The 18094-nt window shown below is 39.0% G+C and overlaps 1 protein-coding gene across 1 annotated transcript in view; it reads left to right on the top strand.

Annotated features, from left to right (window-relative positions):
• The window catches only part of lypd6 (LY6/PLAUR domain containing 6), a 55456-nt gene extending 37973 nt beyond the window's left edge, over positions 1 to 17483 (top strand). The window contains exons 4-6 of the mRNA XM_051709184.1: positions 7436 to 7534; positions 8915 to 9045; positions 12965 to 17483. Of these exons, the coding sequence (XP_051565144.1) occupies positions 7436 to 7534; positions 8915 to 9045; positions 12965 to 13138 (404 nt within the window). The 3' untranslated portion in view covers positions 13139 to 17483. The remainder of the gene's footprint in view (positions 1 to 7435; positions 7535 to 8914; positions 9046 to 12964) is intronic.
• Positions 17484 to 18094: the final 611 nt, after the last annotated feature.

Here is an 18094-nt window from a genome sequence, read left to right as displayed (position 1 = left end):
TAAATTTTCATCTGTCTTTAATTGTTTTTTATTAATATGTGTTTTGTGCATTTTTTTTATTTTTATTTTTTTTATTATTCTATTTTATTCTCTGATTTTTATTTCTAAATTCCATTTTTAGTTTTACTCTATTTTATTATCTGTATGTGAACATCTGTAAAGGATTTTGTAAAAAGGAGATATATACGTAAATACAACTTTACTTACTCGTTAACAGCATAATTTGTTAATGTACATTCAAATAATACCTATTTTTTTAATAAACATTATATTCATATTTTAATGTATTCATCTGTTCAGTAGTAAATGTTTGTTAAAAGGATTTTTGTAAAATGAAAACTTGGTCCTTATTTACTCACCCTCATTTTATGGCTTTCTTTCTTCTCTAGAACACAACAGGAGATGTTAGGCAGAATGTTAGCCTCAGTCACCATTCACATTCATTGCTTCTTTTTTTCTGTACAATGAAAGAGAATTGTTACTGAGACTAACATTCTGCCTAATATCTCTTTTGTGTTCCACTGAAGAAAGTACAGTAAGTCATGCAGGTTTTGAACAACATGAGGGTGATTAAATGATGACAGCATTTTCATTTTGGAGTGAACTACCCCTTAAATGACTTATTAATAAAAGTTATAACATGTTACCAATACATGTTTTGATGTCTAATATCGCAAGAATTCTTGAGAATCTTTAGAATCATTTATTTACTTTGGGTAAGAAAATTAGTGACTTCTAGTGATAGAAGTTGCTAATTTCACGTTCAGAGTTTCAGTTCCGTTAAGAGAATTAATCTCTAAAATCCCGACTCTTTGATCACAGAGAGCAGGACCTCCCAAGATCACTTTAGCTGTGAGCTGGCTCTCCGGTGTACAGCTGGAGATATCCGTATCTCCTCAATGTCCCAGTGAGGATTGTGTGAATGTGTGTGTGGATAGGGTTAAAACAAACCTGATCTCAAAATAGTTTGTGTACCCAGCACTAGTTCTGTGACCTGCTGATATCCTGCTGTTGCTTATTGATGTAGAGGATTTGTCATTGTGGTGTAGTTAATTTAGTTTTATTACTCCAGATGTCAAGTATGGATTTACAACCCTATGAGACCATCCAATGCAATGCATAGGAGGAAAATGTATAATGTTATGATGACACAGATACCAGACCAGAGGGTTGAAAATGTGGGTCAGATTGTGTGTATATTTAATATTTTACTGTTGTTGCTTTTTAGAAGGTTTCTCTCACCTTTAAGACTATTCTATATAAGGTGGGAGACAGATGCATCATTGTATTCATTTTTTAGTACACTAAACATATGGCCACATACATAAGCATCAGAAGAATTTGGGGAGAGTTCTAACAGTAAAAACGAAATGTCATAAATGAACTACTAAGCTCTGTTTCTAATAACACTTGAGGGTTATCTGCATGAGTGAATGGCCTATTTGAAATGGTCACTTGATCAGATTCTTGAAATGATTGCTGAGTGAGGTCAACAAGAGGTTTTTCTCAACTTTAAGACAAAACAGGACTCATGTTTCTGTTTCATGTGAGCCTTTAATCTGACTGAGGAACTCCAGAAAGAACTGTTTTAACAAGGATTTTATTTTGTTTATTTTTGTGTAATTAATGGCAAATGCTAGAAGAAATGCACTTGATTAGATGGTGTTTGTCTTTGGCAGGTGTTTCTATTGATTATGACTGGGTTTTCCAAATGAGGAATCAAAAACCCTAGAGGTTTGACTGAACTACAGGAGGTTTGTTAAATTGTGATGGAAATGCTAATGCTTAATTAAATTAAACAGCTTAACTTTTACAATTAACTATGTTTAATGTTTTAAAAGACTAGTCAGAGTAGTAGGGCTGATGGCCAGAAGCAAAAACATCTTTCTTAGCCATGTAAGAATAAGTCAATAATGTGTGGGAAAGTTGTTATATTATTTCATTCTTATAAATTTGCATTGAGTTTAGTGTTTGCATATCCTGTGCATTGTGATGCCGTTTGAGAAATGTATTTTTTCTTGTGTGAGTGAGACAAGTAAAGAGCATTGTTGCATAGATTTATCTCTGTCCCGTGTCTTTAGATATTTGGGAGACCGAGGCTAGTTGTCTAATATTTCTCAGGGAAGATTTATTGTTGAAAGTCAATTTCTGTATAGCTACACCTTGAAGCCTTGGCTGCAAAAAAAAAAAAAAAAAAATTCCTGTTCTTGCCCAACAAAAAAAAGATACAGCCTTCTCTTTATAACACCAGGTCAGGTTTGACTATAAGCTTAATGTGACATTATTGCAAAAACAGACACTTCAAACAGTAAAAAAAGTTAAACTTTGACAAATAATAGTTTCATAATGTCTAAATATATATCTATCTATGCATACCTTTTGATAAAAGTTAGAATTATTACACAGTAAGTGGCTGCAGCCATCTACTGGCTATTATTGTTATAACACGATTTCCTTATCTGTCACTCACTCGACGTTGTGTCGATGTATTGACACTAGGGGTCACTCTTGGGAGCCCGAAACACCTCTGGTCTTTGAAAAAAGGCCAATGGGAATTGGCAAGTGGTATTTGCATACCACTCCCCTGAACATACGGGTATAAAAGGAGCTGGTATGCAACCACTCATTCAGATTTTCTCTTCGGAGCCGAACGGTCAATGCTCACTGAGCTGAATTCTCACGACTGTTCATTCACCTCTGCTGGATCTGATGCCGCATTTCAGCGGCTTCTCCCCCTCTGCACTGGTGCACTGCAGAGAACGCCCCTGGGCGCTTTGGCAGAAATAAAAGAGTATATTCTAAAAAAGAGCATATTTCTCTAAAAGAGCGGCACACACGGAACGTCTTTTTAAAGATGCCCTTCCGCTTGTGTGTTATTCCTGGTTGCAGTCGTTATCTCTCGCCTTCTGATGGTCAAGATCGCTGTCTTTTGTGTCTGGGCGCTGCCCACGCGGAGACAGCGTTCGTGGATGGGTCATGTACTCATTGTGAGAACATGACCATGGCAACGTTGTGGTCGCGGCTTGCCTTTGTAAGAAAGCAAGCCACTCCAGCGGCTCCCCGCCTTGGTCCTTCTACCTACGGGTATGAGGCCAGCGTGGCTAGCACTGGGGGCGATTTGGGGACCCCAATGGGACCACCTCCGCTGGGTATCCCCCCACGGACCTCCCATTCCCCAGCACGCTCGTCTGCCCCGACCGGGCTTCCAGATGAGTCCGCCGGCTCGTCTCACGGCGAGTTCAACCTCTTTTTCGGAGCCCACGAAGGTGATGAGCTCTCGAGCACAGCATCGGAGAGCAGGCTCGTCCAGTCGGACGCGGAAGCCTCAGCTGGGCTCCCCCCCCTCGGGTACAGTCGCCCAGTCACAGGCTGACACGGAGATGACGGACATGCTTTCCTAGGCAGCCGCGAGCGTCAAGCTAGGGTGGAACCCTCCGCTCTCCCCTGAATCCTCGCGGCTCGATGATTGGTTCCAGGGCCCGCGGCATCGCTCTCAGCCATGCCCCACCCCAGTTCCTTTCTTCCCGGAAGTGCACGAGGAGCTGACAAGGTCGTGGGAGGCACCTTTTACTGCCCGGTCCCGATCTTTCAGCTCCCCCGCCCTCACTGCCCTCGATGGTGGGGCGGCCAAGGGGTATTCAGTGATCCCCCGATGGATAAGGCGCTCGCAGTGCACCTATGTCCGCAGTGCGCCGCCACCTGGTGTGGGAGCCCGAAGCTCCCGTCCAGGGCCTGAAGGTTTACGTCGTCCCTAACGGCCAAGGCCTACGGTGTATGCCTTGAAGTGGCATCTGTTCGCTAAGTGGTGTTCTTCCCGACGCAAAGACCCCCAGTGATGCGCAGTCGGATCGGTGCTTTCATTCCTGCAGGAGAGGTTGGAGGGGCTGCTGTCCCCCTCCACCTTGAAGGTGTATGTAGCCGCTATAGCGGCACACCATGACACAGTGGATGGTAAGTCCTTAGGGAAGCACGACCTGAGCACCAGGTTCCTGAGAGGCGCCAGGAGGTTGAATCCCTCCAGACCACACCTCATTCCCTTATGGGACCTCTCTGTAGTTCATCAGGGTCTACGGGGCACCCCCTTTGAGCCCCTGCAGTCAGCTGAGCTTAAGGCACTCTCTTTAAAGACTGCCAGCCTGACTGCGCTCACTTCCGTCGAGAGGGTAGGAGACCTGCAAGCGTTCTCTGTCAGCAAAACGTGCCTGGAGTTTGGTCCGGGCTACTCTCACGTGATCCTGAGATCCCGACCGGGCTATGTGCCCAAGGTTCCCACAACCCCATTTAGGGATCAGGTGGTGAACCTGCAAGCGCTGCCCCAGGAGGAGGCAGACCCTGCCCTGACGTTGCTGTGTCCGGTGTGCACTTTACGCATCTATTTGGATCACACACAGAGCTTTAGAGTCTCTGAGCAGCTCTTTGTCTGCTTTGGTGGACAGCGGAAAGGAAGCGCTGTCTCCAAGCAGAGGATCACCCACTGGGTCATTGACGCCATAGCAATGGCATACCACGCTCAGGACGTGCCACCTCCTGCAGGGCTATGAGCCCACTCTACCAAGAGTGTGGCGGCCTCCTGGGCCTTGACCAGGGGTGCCTCTCAAACAGACATTTGCAGAGCAGCGAGCTGGGCAACACCCAACACCTTTGCGAGGTTCTACAATTTCTGGGTGGAGCCGGTTTCGTCCCGTGTGTAAAAATGGCCAGGTGTATCGCTTGCACATAGCACCTTTCACCTCCCCTGAGCTGAAGACATGCGCTGTTGACTCCCAGTAGTGTTCACAAACTGTTTTCCCTGGAATGTCTTCCTCCGAGCCCTATGGCAGATGAGTTTGCGGAGAAACTTGTGCCGGCTCAGTACATGTGCTAACTAAGCCCTGTACTGGGGTAGGTGCTCCGCATGTGTTGGTTCCCCATAGGTAACGCCACGTGACATACATCTTCCGCTAATTCGTTTCCCTGTTGGTAAACTGCATCTTCCTTGAGCAGAGGCCCCTCTGCCCCAGTCACCATGTTTGTAGAAACTCCTCCCCCGTAGGGTAGAACCTACCATGGGACTTTTCCACATGACATACTTCTGACAAGGCTCGGCAAGACCATGTGACATATTTCCACTCAAAATACCCCCCCCCCCCCGGGCGGGGTGTGGTCTCCGCGGTGTCTTCCCCTTGCGAGTGACACCCCCCCTGACGTAGACACTGGTGGCCCCAGTCGGTTAACAAATTTCACTCTTTTTTTTGGGAGAGAAAAAAAAAGAGGGAACGAGACGTTGTGTCGACACTAGGGGTCACTCTTGGGAGCCCGAAACACCTCTGGTCTTTGAAAAAAGGCCAATGGGAATTGGCGAGTGGAATTTGCATGCCACTCCCCCCGGACATACGGGTATAAAAGGAGCTGGCTCGCAACGGAGGTTTCGAAAGTAACCAGGACGTTTCAAGTCGTTATTTATCTTTTTTCACCAAATAGCAGCAATCTGCCCTCAATACAGGACACATTCTTATATTTTCTTTATTTTTAAACTAGGTTTTTACTGTAGTGAAGTTACATAAATTTGCCAATTTGCATATGCAAATAAATGGTGAAATCGAGAAATGTGCATGTAAATAAGATCTAAAAAATTTAAAATCCCAAAGAAGTGCATACTTTTATTGGTTTTTTACTTCAGGGAATAATTTTATTATTATTATTTTTATTTTTTTTGAAAGTTACACTTAAAAATTACCGCAAACAGCAAAGAGACCCTACTTGATCACAATAATTCTTTGTCCTCAGAACACATGTAAACCTTTTGGTAAAAATCTGCCTTTGTTATATCATTGTCCCTTGTAGTGCTGGGCAGATTACTTGTGAATTGTAATCAGGTACTGATTACAAATTACATGACAAAAACTGCAATCAGTAACGTAATCTCATACATTTCCTTTTTTGGTTAATATAATCTGATTACTTTTGGATTACTTTCAACCTAAATCACTTGCATTTGAGTAGGATAATCATTTTAACATAAAAGTGCAAAGAGGAAGAAAATGTATTCCATTCTTTATTACTAACAAAAAGAGCCTCACAAAAAGAGCTTGTTATGACATTTTTAAAAAGTGCATTAAACATTATATGAATGGAATAAACATTAAATCTAAAAGCAACGACAGTGCATGGCCAAAGTTAATAATTCAATACACTTGAGACATCAAGTTAATTTTAATTGCATAAAACAATAGCATCATTACAAACATTAATGATCATAAAATCAACATAAAACAATCAAATGAATGTAAATTAATGACCATAAAATCAACAGCATCAAAGTTGCCTAGGTCAAAGCTTTCATCTAAAAACATTGAAACACTTTTAACCCTTACTGCTTACTGATAGTCCATTGCCTTTTCTAAAGCTGAGGTGCAAGATATTATCTTTTGAACAGCAAGAATATATTCTAAAAGAGCAAAATATTTCAAAACAGCAGAGTTCCACCAAGCCACACAAGGAACAATTGTGTCAAGTTTCATACAGTGGACTCCACTGCATCAGCAGCAACAGTAGAGCGATGGACTTTGTTCTGTATTGCTGCACATTGTGCAGCTGAACTATTGTGTACCCTGCAGGCAGGACCCTTAGAGATGACATCCACTTTGATGAGGTAGTAAGAAATAATATATTTTTTCTAAAACATATCTTGTTCAGAACAAACCGTAACGAACCTGAAATCATCAGTAATGACATTGCTAGGTCATTGCTAATATGTAATCATGTAATCCATAAAAAATAATTGTAGTCTGATTACAGGTATTTTAAAATGTAATTTAATCCCATTACAAGTACTTGATTTGTGTTATCTGATTATGTCATCCTGATTATATGTAATCTGTTATTACCCAGCATTGGTCCCTTGTCTTAATGTTTGCCAGTGTGGTTTGATTAGGTTTGCTTGTTTACCCAAGAGCTGTACCAAAGCTATGATAATGAAATTTTACTTTTGAGGATAGAATTCATGGAAATTGTTCTAATTTAATAGGGTTTTGAACTAGTTGTTTAAAAACAGAATACCAAACCTCTGCTAGAGAAAACACAGGTTTGTTCCCTCCTATATATTTTCTGCTGCAGGTGTAACCTAAATATATTACTAAGCCCAATGCTTGAACATGTTATTTCATTTTCTCTCCTTAAAAAATTTATATAAAAAATTAGGAACCAATGAATTGGTCAATTATATTTATAATTGTTATGTGTTGATTAAAAATAATAAGAGGTCCATCACTCACTTTCCATCTTCATTTGGTAAACACTGTTTGTGAAAATCATTTGTCAGCTGAGGATGTCTGGGGATGTTATTAATGATGATGTCAACCATTTAACTTTGTTTTACCAGCAGTTTTGCATATGCTAAACTAAATCATTCCCCTTCTTTTTACATTGATTATGCTTTTGTCACCTGTTTTTCCAGCAACCCCATATCCAGGAGGATTTAAATGCTTTACTTGTGAAGATGCATCTGACAACTATGAATGCAATCGCTGGGCTCCAGATTTGTACTGCCCAAGAGGTACTAACATGTCTATTAACTCTTAAGTCTTATTAAAGAGAATGTTTAAATTACTTTGAAAGAACCAACTATTATTTCTCTTTTTACTGCTGGGCCCCTCTTTATCTAACATACAGTATTTTTTGTCATTCTGCAAAATGCTCACATGCCTATGAACTTTCATTTGGATTATGCACTTTGCAAAAGGTCTTGCTATGCCTGTGTGTTGCTCCATATAATTCAATCAGTAAATGTTTTAGCCATGAATAGCCTCCCATATAAGGTGGGTTGTGCTGTGCGCGGACTGATTTACAGCACTGTTTTAATGACTCAGGATTTCTTACCCCCTTTCACTCATTCTTTCAGTAAGCACATGTGCTTCTGCAGGTCATCTGGAATATTGCATGGAACTTCATGGAATACTTAAACATAGTTTAAAGGATAGTGCACCCAAAAATGAAAATTCTGTCATTTTTACTCACCCTCATGTTGTTACAAATCTGTAAGGCTTCCTTTTTTCTGTGGAACACAAAAGGAAATAGGTAGCATGGTGCAGCCTGATCTGACATAAAAATCGGTAAGTGTGTGCCGATTTTTCTTTAGCTGAAATCGGTATACATTGACCGAATTTTAAAACACTGCCCCCAGAGGCTAAAGCGGTAAGTGTTTCAGAGCATATAAACAAGTGTCATCCATTTTTATCCAGGAGAGGTCACCAGAAGCCAGTTGTAAATAGAATTGTTTTCAGCTGAACAGGGTGTAAAACAGTGAAGAGAAATGCTTATTTTATTTAATCTACCCCCCAACCAAAACGCAAATCTAACCCTAACCATTAGTAGAGACAAAATGCAATGTTAGGGATAAAAATGCAACCTCCTTATCACTTTCGTGATTGTTTATACAAACATGATTACTTCCTCATTTGAATGGGGATTGGACTGGTCTCCCATGCAACCAGTTGTGCCACGAGGGAAAGTAATTGTTGTTGAGCCGTTCCAAATATGTCCAATGGGATATAATGCATGTCAGTGAGTCGGCATACTGTTGACGATCCTAGGGTACCGGAACGTTCAGAAACAGCATGCAAACTTCCTGTGTGATCATGCTGAATGATGGCCTCAGTCCCCATTAACTTTAATTGCATCTTTTTTCTATACAATGAAAGTGAATGGTGACAGGCTGTCAATCTGTATATTATAGATAATTTCCAACAACAGCACCAGTAAATGTGTTTTTATGTAGTTTATAGATATTGTGCAATATTCAAGATCCTATTAAAAATGTTAATCTTTTTTTTTCAATGGAATCTGAATCTATTAGTGAGATACGTTGTGTTTTGTGATGTACAAAGTATGCTAATTTTAACATTAAGTGAACAAAAACTTTCTTTGTAACTTTCAGAGAGCAGATATTGCTACACACATCATAAGATGATCTGGGATGGGACCACAGTGTCAGTGACAAAGCGTTGTGTGGCACTGGAAGACTGTCTTGCAACAGGGTGCACTGAGATAGATCATGAAGGAAACAAGGTGAGCATAATTAAAATAAAACTCACCATAACAATGTTATATCTTTTGTGTATCAAAAGCAACCACATACTAACAAATTCAGGGCTCCATTGTCACTGTACTGAATGTATCAGAAGTAAGGCTGTCAATTTAATGCATTTATTTGGCACAATTAATAATTAAAAAACTGTATTATGCAAATAACACACACAAAAATGTACGCAGATTAATGATTTATGATCCCTGACCCATACGCAAATTGTATTATAGGGAATTTTCCTACCATTGGAGCCATTCAAGCTTAAGGTACCACATAAATAACTGGTGAAATGTTGGTCACATTTATCTTCAATTCTCATCTCACCTTAGAGTCCACTTGAAGTGATCTTTTTTTTTTTCTCCCCTTTTCTCCCCAATTTGGAATACCCAATTCCCAGTGCACTCTAAGTCCTCATGGTGGCTAGTGACTCACCTCAATCCAGGTGGCAGAGGACGAATCTCAGTTGCCGCCACGTCTGAGACAGTCAATCTTATCACATGGCTTGTTGAGCACGTTACCGCGGAGACGTAGGGCGTGTGGAGGCCCACGCTATTCTCCATGGCATCCACGCACAACTCACCATGTGCCCCACCGAGAGCGAGAACCACACATTATAGGGACCACGAGGAGGTTACCCCATGTGACTCTACTCTCCCTAGCAACCGGGCCAATTTGTTTGCTTGGAGACCTGGCTGGAGTCACTCAGCACGCCCTGGATTCGAACTCACGACTCCAGGGGTGGTAGTCAGCGGCAATACTCGCTGAACTACCCAGGCCCCCACTTCAAGTGATCTTAAAGAAAACATGTAGAGTGGACGATAAAGATATTTGATTGCCCCTGCTGCTCATAGGATATGGCTCCATCAGTGACACTAAACTCTGCTCTTTAGTTAATCCATTTATCCTCTCAGGTGATTTCACTGCAGATGAGATAAAGTTGTGAGTTATGCTCACTTCTCTCAGTAATCCCTCTCTCAGTAATCCTTCTTGAAAGATGCGCCTGGTCACTGCCTGAACGCTTTGTGTCTTAACTTTTACCTCTAGAGTAGGAGAAGAGTTATGAGGAGGGCAGGGGGCAGATGTGAGAAGGGCAGATTGAGAGATAAATGTGGTGTAAAGATGTCACAGCTACACTGCAAGGGGTCATTTAGGAGTGAAATGTTCATCCTGAGGTTAAAAATGAAGTTTAGTTCATGTTCAAACAATGTGAAAAGCAGCATTCTGGTTAGGGGTTTATCCAGGTACTGTTTATATTAGATTTCTTTTTTTTTCTTTTCTTTTTTTTTTTTTTTTTTTTTTTTTTGCTTAATACTTAATATATAAGAAATTTAACATTAAAGTTTGAAAATCTCCCTTTGACCTACATTGATAAAATGTTCAGCATTCCATAAGTCATAATATTTTCATACTGAATTGCGGTTGGTCTTTCTTTCTTACATTTATTTGCATACTGAATTGTGATCGGTCTTGTCTTCCTTGCATATACTTCACCACCTGCAGTACTGTGCAAAAGTTTTAGACACTTGTGAAAAATGTTGCATAGTGAAGCAAAAATATGCCATAAATAGTTTTCATTCATCAATTAACATCATACAAATTCCAGTAAACATAAAAATGCTTAATCAATGTTTGGTGTGACCGCCTTTGCCTTCTAAAGGCACCAATTCTAGGTTTCAATTCACTAGGTACACCTGGACACAGTTTTTCTTGGTTGTTGGCAGATATGATGTTCCAAGCTTCTTCCAAGCCACAGTTCTTCTATCTATTTAGGCTGTTTTAATTGTTTCTGTGTCTTCATGTAATCCTAGGCTGCCTCGATGTTCAGTGGGGGGCTCCTTGTTCTACTATTCTATAGGCCTTTATCACACTTCCGTGTTCGCAGAGCGGAAGCTTCGCTTAGTAGTGTAAAACAACTTGTAGTGCAGTCTGTTTCAAAGACGGTGCCCACAGCGTGGAATTATTATGGACTATTTTCTGTACAATTCATCTCAAATACTTAATCTAAACAGACCACCTCACCATACAATCATTAATCAAATGTTGTTTTATTATTTTAAACAGGATGTATGTGAGCAGGGAACACTTCACAGAATATAAGTTTTTTATTAGATGAATGCAAGAATATATACAAACAAGAGTACATTTACACATTAAAGAGCATTAGAACAAGACAAGTATACAGTATGTCACAAAAAAAAAAAAAAAAACGTATATTCCGAGTAAAGATAATATCAGAGTATTTGCGATGATAATGATCACATTGCTTTCATGTATTGCTTTCATATAATCTCCATGTATGGCATAAGATCTATTTAAAAATGTTCAAATAAAGAAACCTTTCCTTCCCAGAGTCTGATTACAGAAAAGAACTGGTTTAATCGTTGTAAACTTGGAGTTTTATCCTTGTGGTTTGAGTATGATGATTGGGGAAGCGTCCACTCGCGAGTCGCGACCAAATGCAATGTATATAAAACATAAAGATGAATATGTCCCAGTGTCTACAACTGTATTATATTAACAATAGTGAAAACAATGACATTAAAACACTTAAATGCTGTCTCTTCGGATTTGAGTTGAGCACAATAATCCTCTGGGAGTAAGCTGAACAGCACGCACAGCTCCTCGTGAACTGGGAAAACTTGCGCTGATAATCACCTCGATCAGATACTATTACAGATTAAAGTGGTAGATAACACATATGGTGAAGTGCTGTGTTAATCCAAAGAAGCAATTAAACATCTGATGTTTACTGCCAAGTGCATCCAAGTTAGCCAATTTATTTAGAAAAACTGCGATCATCCACAGACAGATCTACAGGCAGATGTTTGGTTACGCTACTATTCAGAGCCGGATGTGACGACATGTGGACTGTGATAAAGGCCTATTCTATTCTATTTGCAAAAGGAATGTTTGGTCTAAAATTTATATTTCCTTTTGACATACTTAATCTGACGGTATAAATATCCATTTTAAGGCAAATGTTTTTGTGAAACATCTTATGTGCCTAAGATTTTTGACAGCACTGTATAACTGCCTTTTCCAACCTGATCTCATTGAATCACGTTACTGTACTAACATTTTTGTGTAGTTCTTTTTTTAATATGTTTCATTGTATGTATCGCTGCAGTTTCCTGGTGAAATAAACACCAGAGGCGCAAGTACAACACTAACTTTTATTCACTTTCACACAAATCACAAGTAAAACGGCGCTGTTCCTCACACAATGCTATCTTATGACATTTTTACTGCAGCGAATGACTTGTTAGGCGATGCATCTCAGCGTTTGCATTGCATAACCAACTACATTTACAAGCTTGTTCATGCACAATCAAATTGTGCAGTAGCTCAACTTATTGAGTGTTGCACTTGCTATGCAATGAATAGCACGCAAGTCAATATGTGAGCTTAAAGTTTCATAGAAGCACCACAAAATGTTGTTGCTGCTTTTACAATTTCCTTTTTCATGTCACATTCATGCCACATTTTCTTTTACTGACACTATCGGTTAGGTTTAGGTTTAAGGTTTAAGGTCGGGAGGTTGTTTTTATTTTTTTTATTTAAAACTCGATATAGCATTAACCTTAAAAACCTCATCTGTTTGGGGCAAAATTTAACTCGCTTTTAGAACCACACAGTGGACATTTCACCCAGGAGCTGCACAATATGTGTAAGGAACCACGTAATATCATTGTGCAAAACTGATGCCATAGTCACATAATGTTCATTATAATAGCTGACAGAAAACAAGACAAATGTTTAGTCACGACAACATGACAACATAAGTCCTATCTTGTGCTACAGTGCAAGCAGTGGTGTTTCTTCAGGAAGTGCAAATCTAGACACATATGTCAATTTGTAATTTTTTTTTAATCTGTATATTATTTGGTTATCTCAATGCAGGTGTGCACAGCCTGTTGTGAAGGGAACATCTGTAACATGCCCCTCCCACGAAACGAGACTGACGCCATCTTTGCCACCACATCCCCCATTAATAAAAGCATGCGACCGGCAAAGAGTCATATGCTGCTGCTTTCTTTCTGTATCATCAGCCTGACGCTCCACAGTATTAACTGAGAGAGTTGCCCATAGTGGAATAAATCTTAATGGCAGTACCTTTGGAAATCATTTGATGACAGCTGACTTTTTGAGGACAGCTGTGGGCTTCACTTTTCTCAACATGAAGTGTTAATTGATTGACTTAAGAATAAGTTTTTATGATTCTTATACTAATGTTACTCCATTTTCTATATCTGCTTATCCTATGTAGGGTCGCAGAGAGTGCTGGAGCCTATCCCAGCTACCTCGGGTCATAGGCAGGGAAACACCCTGGACAGATGGTTAGTCCATCGCAGGGCTAACACACAGACAAACACATTCACACTCTCACTCACACCTATGGGAAATTTAGAGTTTTCAGTTCACTTAAACTGCATGTTTTTGGACTGCGGGGGATACCAGAGCATCTGGAAGCACACACGCGAACACAGGGAAAACATAAAAACTCAAGGACTTGGGCCTACTTGCTGTGAGTGCTAACAGCTGGGCCACCATGCCACCTATACTATGAAAAAATATAGTCCAGGATAGGGACTAAAAACAAAATGTTTATCCTTTTGTTTCATTCTGAGCTGAAACAGTATTTTTTCATTCTGGTTTCCGGTGCTCCAAGGCCTCCATCCAAGGCCTGGTTACCGGTTAAAAAGAAATAAAAGAACGGTTAATAATGTTCTTTTTAAAATGGCAGTACTCTATGCTAAGAGAAACAAGATCAAAATAAGGGACTTGCCTCACCCAAAATAATTGAAAATAAGTGATTATATTTTTTGTAATTATCAGCATAGAAATTATAATATGCATAGTATACTGTATAGTAGTTTAGATCAAATAATGAATTTTCAATAATATTAAATATCCCAAAAAATATTTCAAATGTACATCTGACCATCTAAAATCAATTACCGTTCTTCTTCTTTCGGCTGCTCCCGTTAGGGGTCGACACAGCGGACCATCCGTGATCCACATATTTGACTTGGCACAGGTTTTACGCCGTATGCCCTTCCTGACGCAAACCCCAGTGGCTGGGGGATTCTCCCTCACACCTACGGGGCAATTTAGAGTTTTCAATTCACTTAATATGAATGTTTTTGGACTTGTGGGGTTAACCGGAGCACCCGGAGGAAACCCATGCGAACACAGGGAGAACATGCAAACTCCACACAGAAAGCCCCTGTTGAGCCGGGACTCGAACCTGGGACCTTCTTGCTGTGAGGCCTAAAATCAATTACCGTTAATAGCCTAGATTTCTCTGTTCTGCATGCGCAAACTGCATTTGGACTAAATGTAATTGTACCCCCTGAGTGCGCCAGCACAGACCATGTTCTTCTGGAGCTAATAAAGTACTAGAACTAGCATTGGGGTAAAACAGAAGGGAGGACACATTCATCACTCTTGGCTCTTATATGTCTGTTCTAATGCATCATATCTAACAATAATTCAGTGAAGACTTGAAAACAACTGAGAAATGAATTTTTACGTCTAATATTTTTTTCATCGTGCCTGTATAGTGTATGTAGTAGTTATATATATTTGTTAAGAAAGGTCTTCAACTTGAAGGCTAAATCCTCAATGTGCAATTAGGAATAGAAATGTGTTATGCAGCGTTTTTCTTCAGAACCAAAGCATATGCTGATGTTCTACTAAAAAGAGAGAGGCCTAATTTTTTCAGTCTACAGAAAGTGGAGTAATTCTGAAAATTTATTGCGATAAACCCTTTGGTCTTTATTTTCATGAAAAAAATTTCGGAATAAAATTAACCAGTTACTATCATTAAAATAAAGTAACATTTTCTCTTCGGAACAACTGAAAAGGACTTTGCTCCCATTTTGGGTTATGTTCCACACAAAAAAAATGTATCGGTTTATGATTTTTGTTTTCGTTCCTCTGACGTTTTTTAGTCTGTGGTCCAGGATGCAATACTGTAATACTTCTTTACAACCAGCTTCAAAAATATGGGTTGAAAACCAAAGTTTTTGAAGTCATTTCCTTCAGCCTGTGTGGACTTGACTAGCAGGCTCTGAATTTTACCATGATGTACACAGGAAAAGAAGAGTTGGGGTGGGAAGTGAGATATTTATGGCAAAACTGAAACAAAACTGCACAATTTTGTTTTTAATCAATGTTATTCGTGTTTTATACATTTGTAAAGATATATTTATTTTTATATTCGTTTTTTGTAGGAGACTGAGCATAAATTTAGGAGTCAAGCTAACTTTCCACCCAAAACAGGTAACTCCTCTCATCATTGTTTTCATATGGTTAGAGTATTTTGGTCAACATGGGGAAAGGGCTTGGCACCTAGGAAACAAGCTCAACATTTCATCTAGAAACAGTATGGAAAAAAGTGCTTCCTCACTCCTATAAAAAGAACATTCTATTTTAGTTTTTGCACTCTTGTTTGTTCCTGTTTCATATTGCAACATAATCTTAAAGCACTTGTGTACAGATTTTTGTCATGTGGATGCGTTTAGTGACTTTTGAAGAATTTCTAATTACCTAATTCCTCATTAGCATTGGGCCTTCACAATATAGCCTACAGTGAAGGGCTTTGTTATTATAATGTATGTTCCTAAAACACATTTGTCAATCCATTGTTCTGTGCTTTAACATTTCCTAATCATGATTCTTGGCTGACAATGCCATCAGTAAAAAAGTGTTGAGTTTGCAGCTACAGTGTTATTATTATTATTTTTTCTGGCTTTATGATTTATTTAGGCAATCTGCCCAGCTGAAAAATCGATTTCCTGTCTTGCTTTGTCTTCTGTTGAGATATGAAAAGTATTGTAGCATTCACTGAAATCAGTTTGTTTCACTTCAGTAAAATTTAAGGGCATGGTGATCACAGAAGGGCTAAAAATCTAGTGTATTTACTCAGGTAATTACGGACCACCTAGTGCCAGTTAACTAATGAACAGAACAGCTTTAACCTGAGTAGACCCAGCCAAACTATTTGAAGGTTAACTGAGGTTTTATGAATAAATATTTTCTCAGAATGTGCTGATTTAAAATCAGCTCTCCTTAGCTCATGATTATGTACATAAAAAGATCAGTTTTCATCCGTTTTTACTCTCATCTCAAATGTAACAAAATAATAATAATAATAATAATAATAATAGGACTTGTAATGAGTTTGCATGATCTTTTTCTACTTAAAAAAGTGGGACTACTGCATGTCAACATGTGCCAAGACTTGTAAATGTAGATATTTTTTTCTATGCTTGTTTGGAATATTCCTGTATATTCTTGTGTATATAAGTTTGGATGTGCTTTGTATTGTCAAGCTAAAGATAAGTATGTTTTAAATCACACATTTGGAGTAATTTTTTAACACCTGTGGTTGTTTCTTACTTGTGTTGTAATGTATTAAATTTCAATCCAGAACATTTACCATTGTTTTGTTTACTGATATTAAAAATGGATCTCGAAAGTGAACTTTGTTTTGGCTACATTGTACAGAATCATGTTTCAAGAAGAAACACAAATGAGTTTGTGCATGTTCTCACAATGAATGTTGCCAAATAATAGACATGCTATATGAGTCAAGCAATAGATATTTGGTTTTTTCTTTTTTTATTCTTTTTTTTTCACACAATCTCTTTGTACACTACTGTAGATTTTCCACCCAGAAGGACAAACCTAAAATTTCTAAATTTGTCTTGTGCTTTTTCTTTTTACTTTTGTGCCTACAGTTAACCACTCTAAGTTCATAACTGTGCTAAATAACATTAAAAAACATTAATCAGGATGATGAGTGATCTGAAGAGCTAAATGGGAAAATCCCAGAGTGCTGGTTTAAGGGCCAGATTTGGAACGAAATGAGTGTGAGTAAATAATGACAAGATTTACATTTTTTGGATGACTTTCCCTTTAAGTCAGAGCTGAAATAAGCTGATTATTGTGGCTTTACTGACTCCAATGGCACATATCACTCACATTTAACTTTTAATTATCTAGAGAGGTTTATATCTTATTTTGTTGGTCTTCAGATTTATGATGTATTTATGGCTTTTTGAAATGTAGCAGGAAAGAGGAAACTCCTATTAAGCCTAATGCCAGAGGTCAAAGGTGAAAACCCTGCAGCCTTTTGGTCATTTGTGTCACAGATGGACTACAGGTTAAAAATGAAGTCGGTTTTAGTCAGTTATGAGGGTGTTAACAATCTGCTATTGTGACAGTAGAAACCTGGATTTTCAATGGCCTTTTAACATAGGAGTGGCTTCATAAGAGGACATGAGTGGAGGACAAAGAATAAAACAGAACAGCAGCCGGCCAGAGGAGGCAATCCCTTCAAAAACCTTGACCAGGAAGTTTTTCATGTTTTCTTTTTAATGGCATTATCTTACATAACTTTTCTACAAACAAATAAAACCCATTACAGGAAGTCATGTGATGTGTCAGGTTCCTGTTGAAAAGACCAGCATATGTTGTGTTTTGTATGCTGATCCTCGGCGGGGAACTAGCCCCCACAGTGAGCCTGGATTCTCCCAAGGTTATTTTCCTCCATTAACCAACATCTTATGGAGTTTTGTGTTCCTTGCCACAGTCGCCTTTGGCTTGCTCACAGGGGTTCTAAATACAATTATTATTTAACTATTTAATTATTTATTTTTATACACAATTTACAATTATATTTAATCAAACTACACAATGATGACTCTAAGACATTATAGATATTACAGTTTCATTTTCTGTTAATGCATGGTTTTCTGTAAAGCTGCTTTGAAACGATGTGTGTTGTGAAAAGCGCTACACAAATAGAAATGACTTGACTTGACATGGAATGCTGGAGACCCCACCAGGCTTCTTAAAGGGATAGTTCACCCAAAAATGAAAATTAATTCATTATTAACTCACGCTCCTGTTGTTCTTAATGATCTTTTTTTCATTTTTCGGTACACAAAGGGAGATATTTTGAAAAAGAAAATTCTACTCAATGATGTCCTACAATGGCAGTGAATGGTGACCACCTCTTCA

This window comes from Myxocyprinus asiaticus, chromosome 10 (assembly GCF_019703515.2).
Source record: "Myxocyprinus asiaticus isolate MX2 ecotype Aquarium Trade chromosome 10, UBuf_Myxa_2, whole genome shotgun sequence".
In the NCBI taxonomy this organism is placed as follows: Eukaryota; Metazoa; Chordata; class Actinopteri; order Cypriniformes; family Catostomidae; genus Myxocyprinus; species Myxocyprinus asiaticus.
The sequence above is the reverse complement of the archived record's forward strand: the minus strand, read 5'-3'. Positions and strand labels throughout refer to the sequence as shown.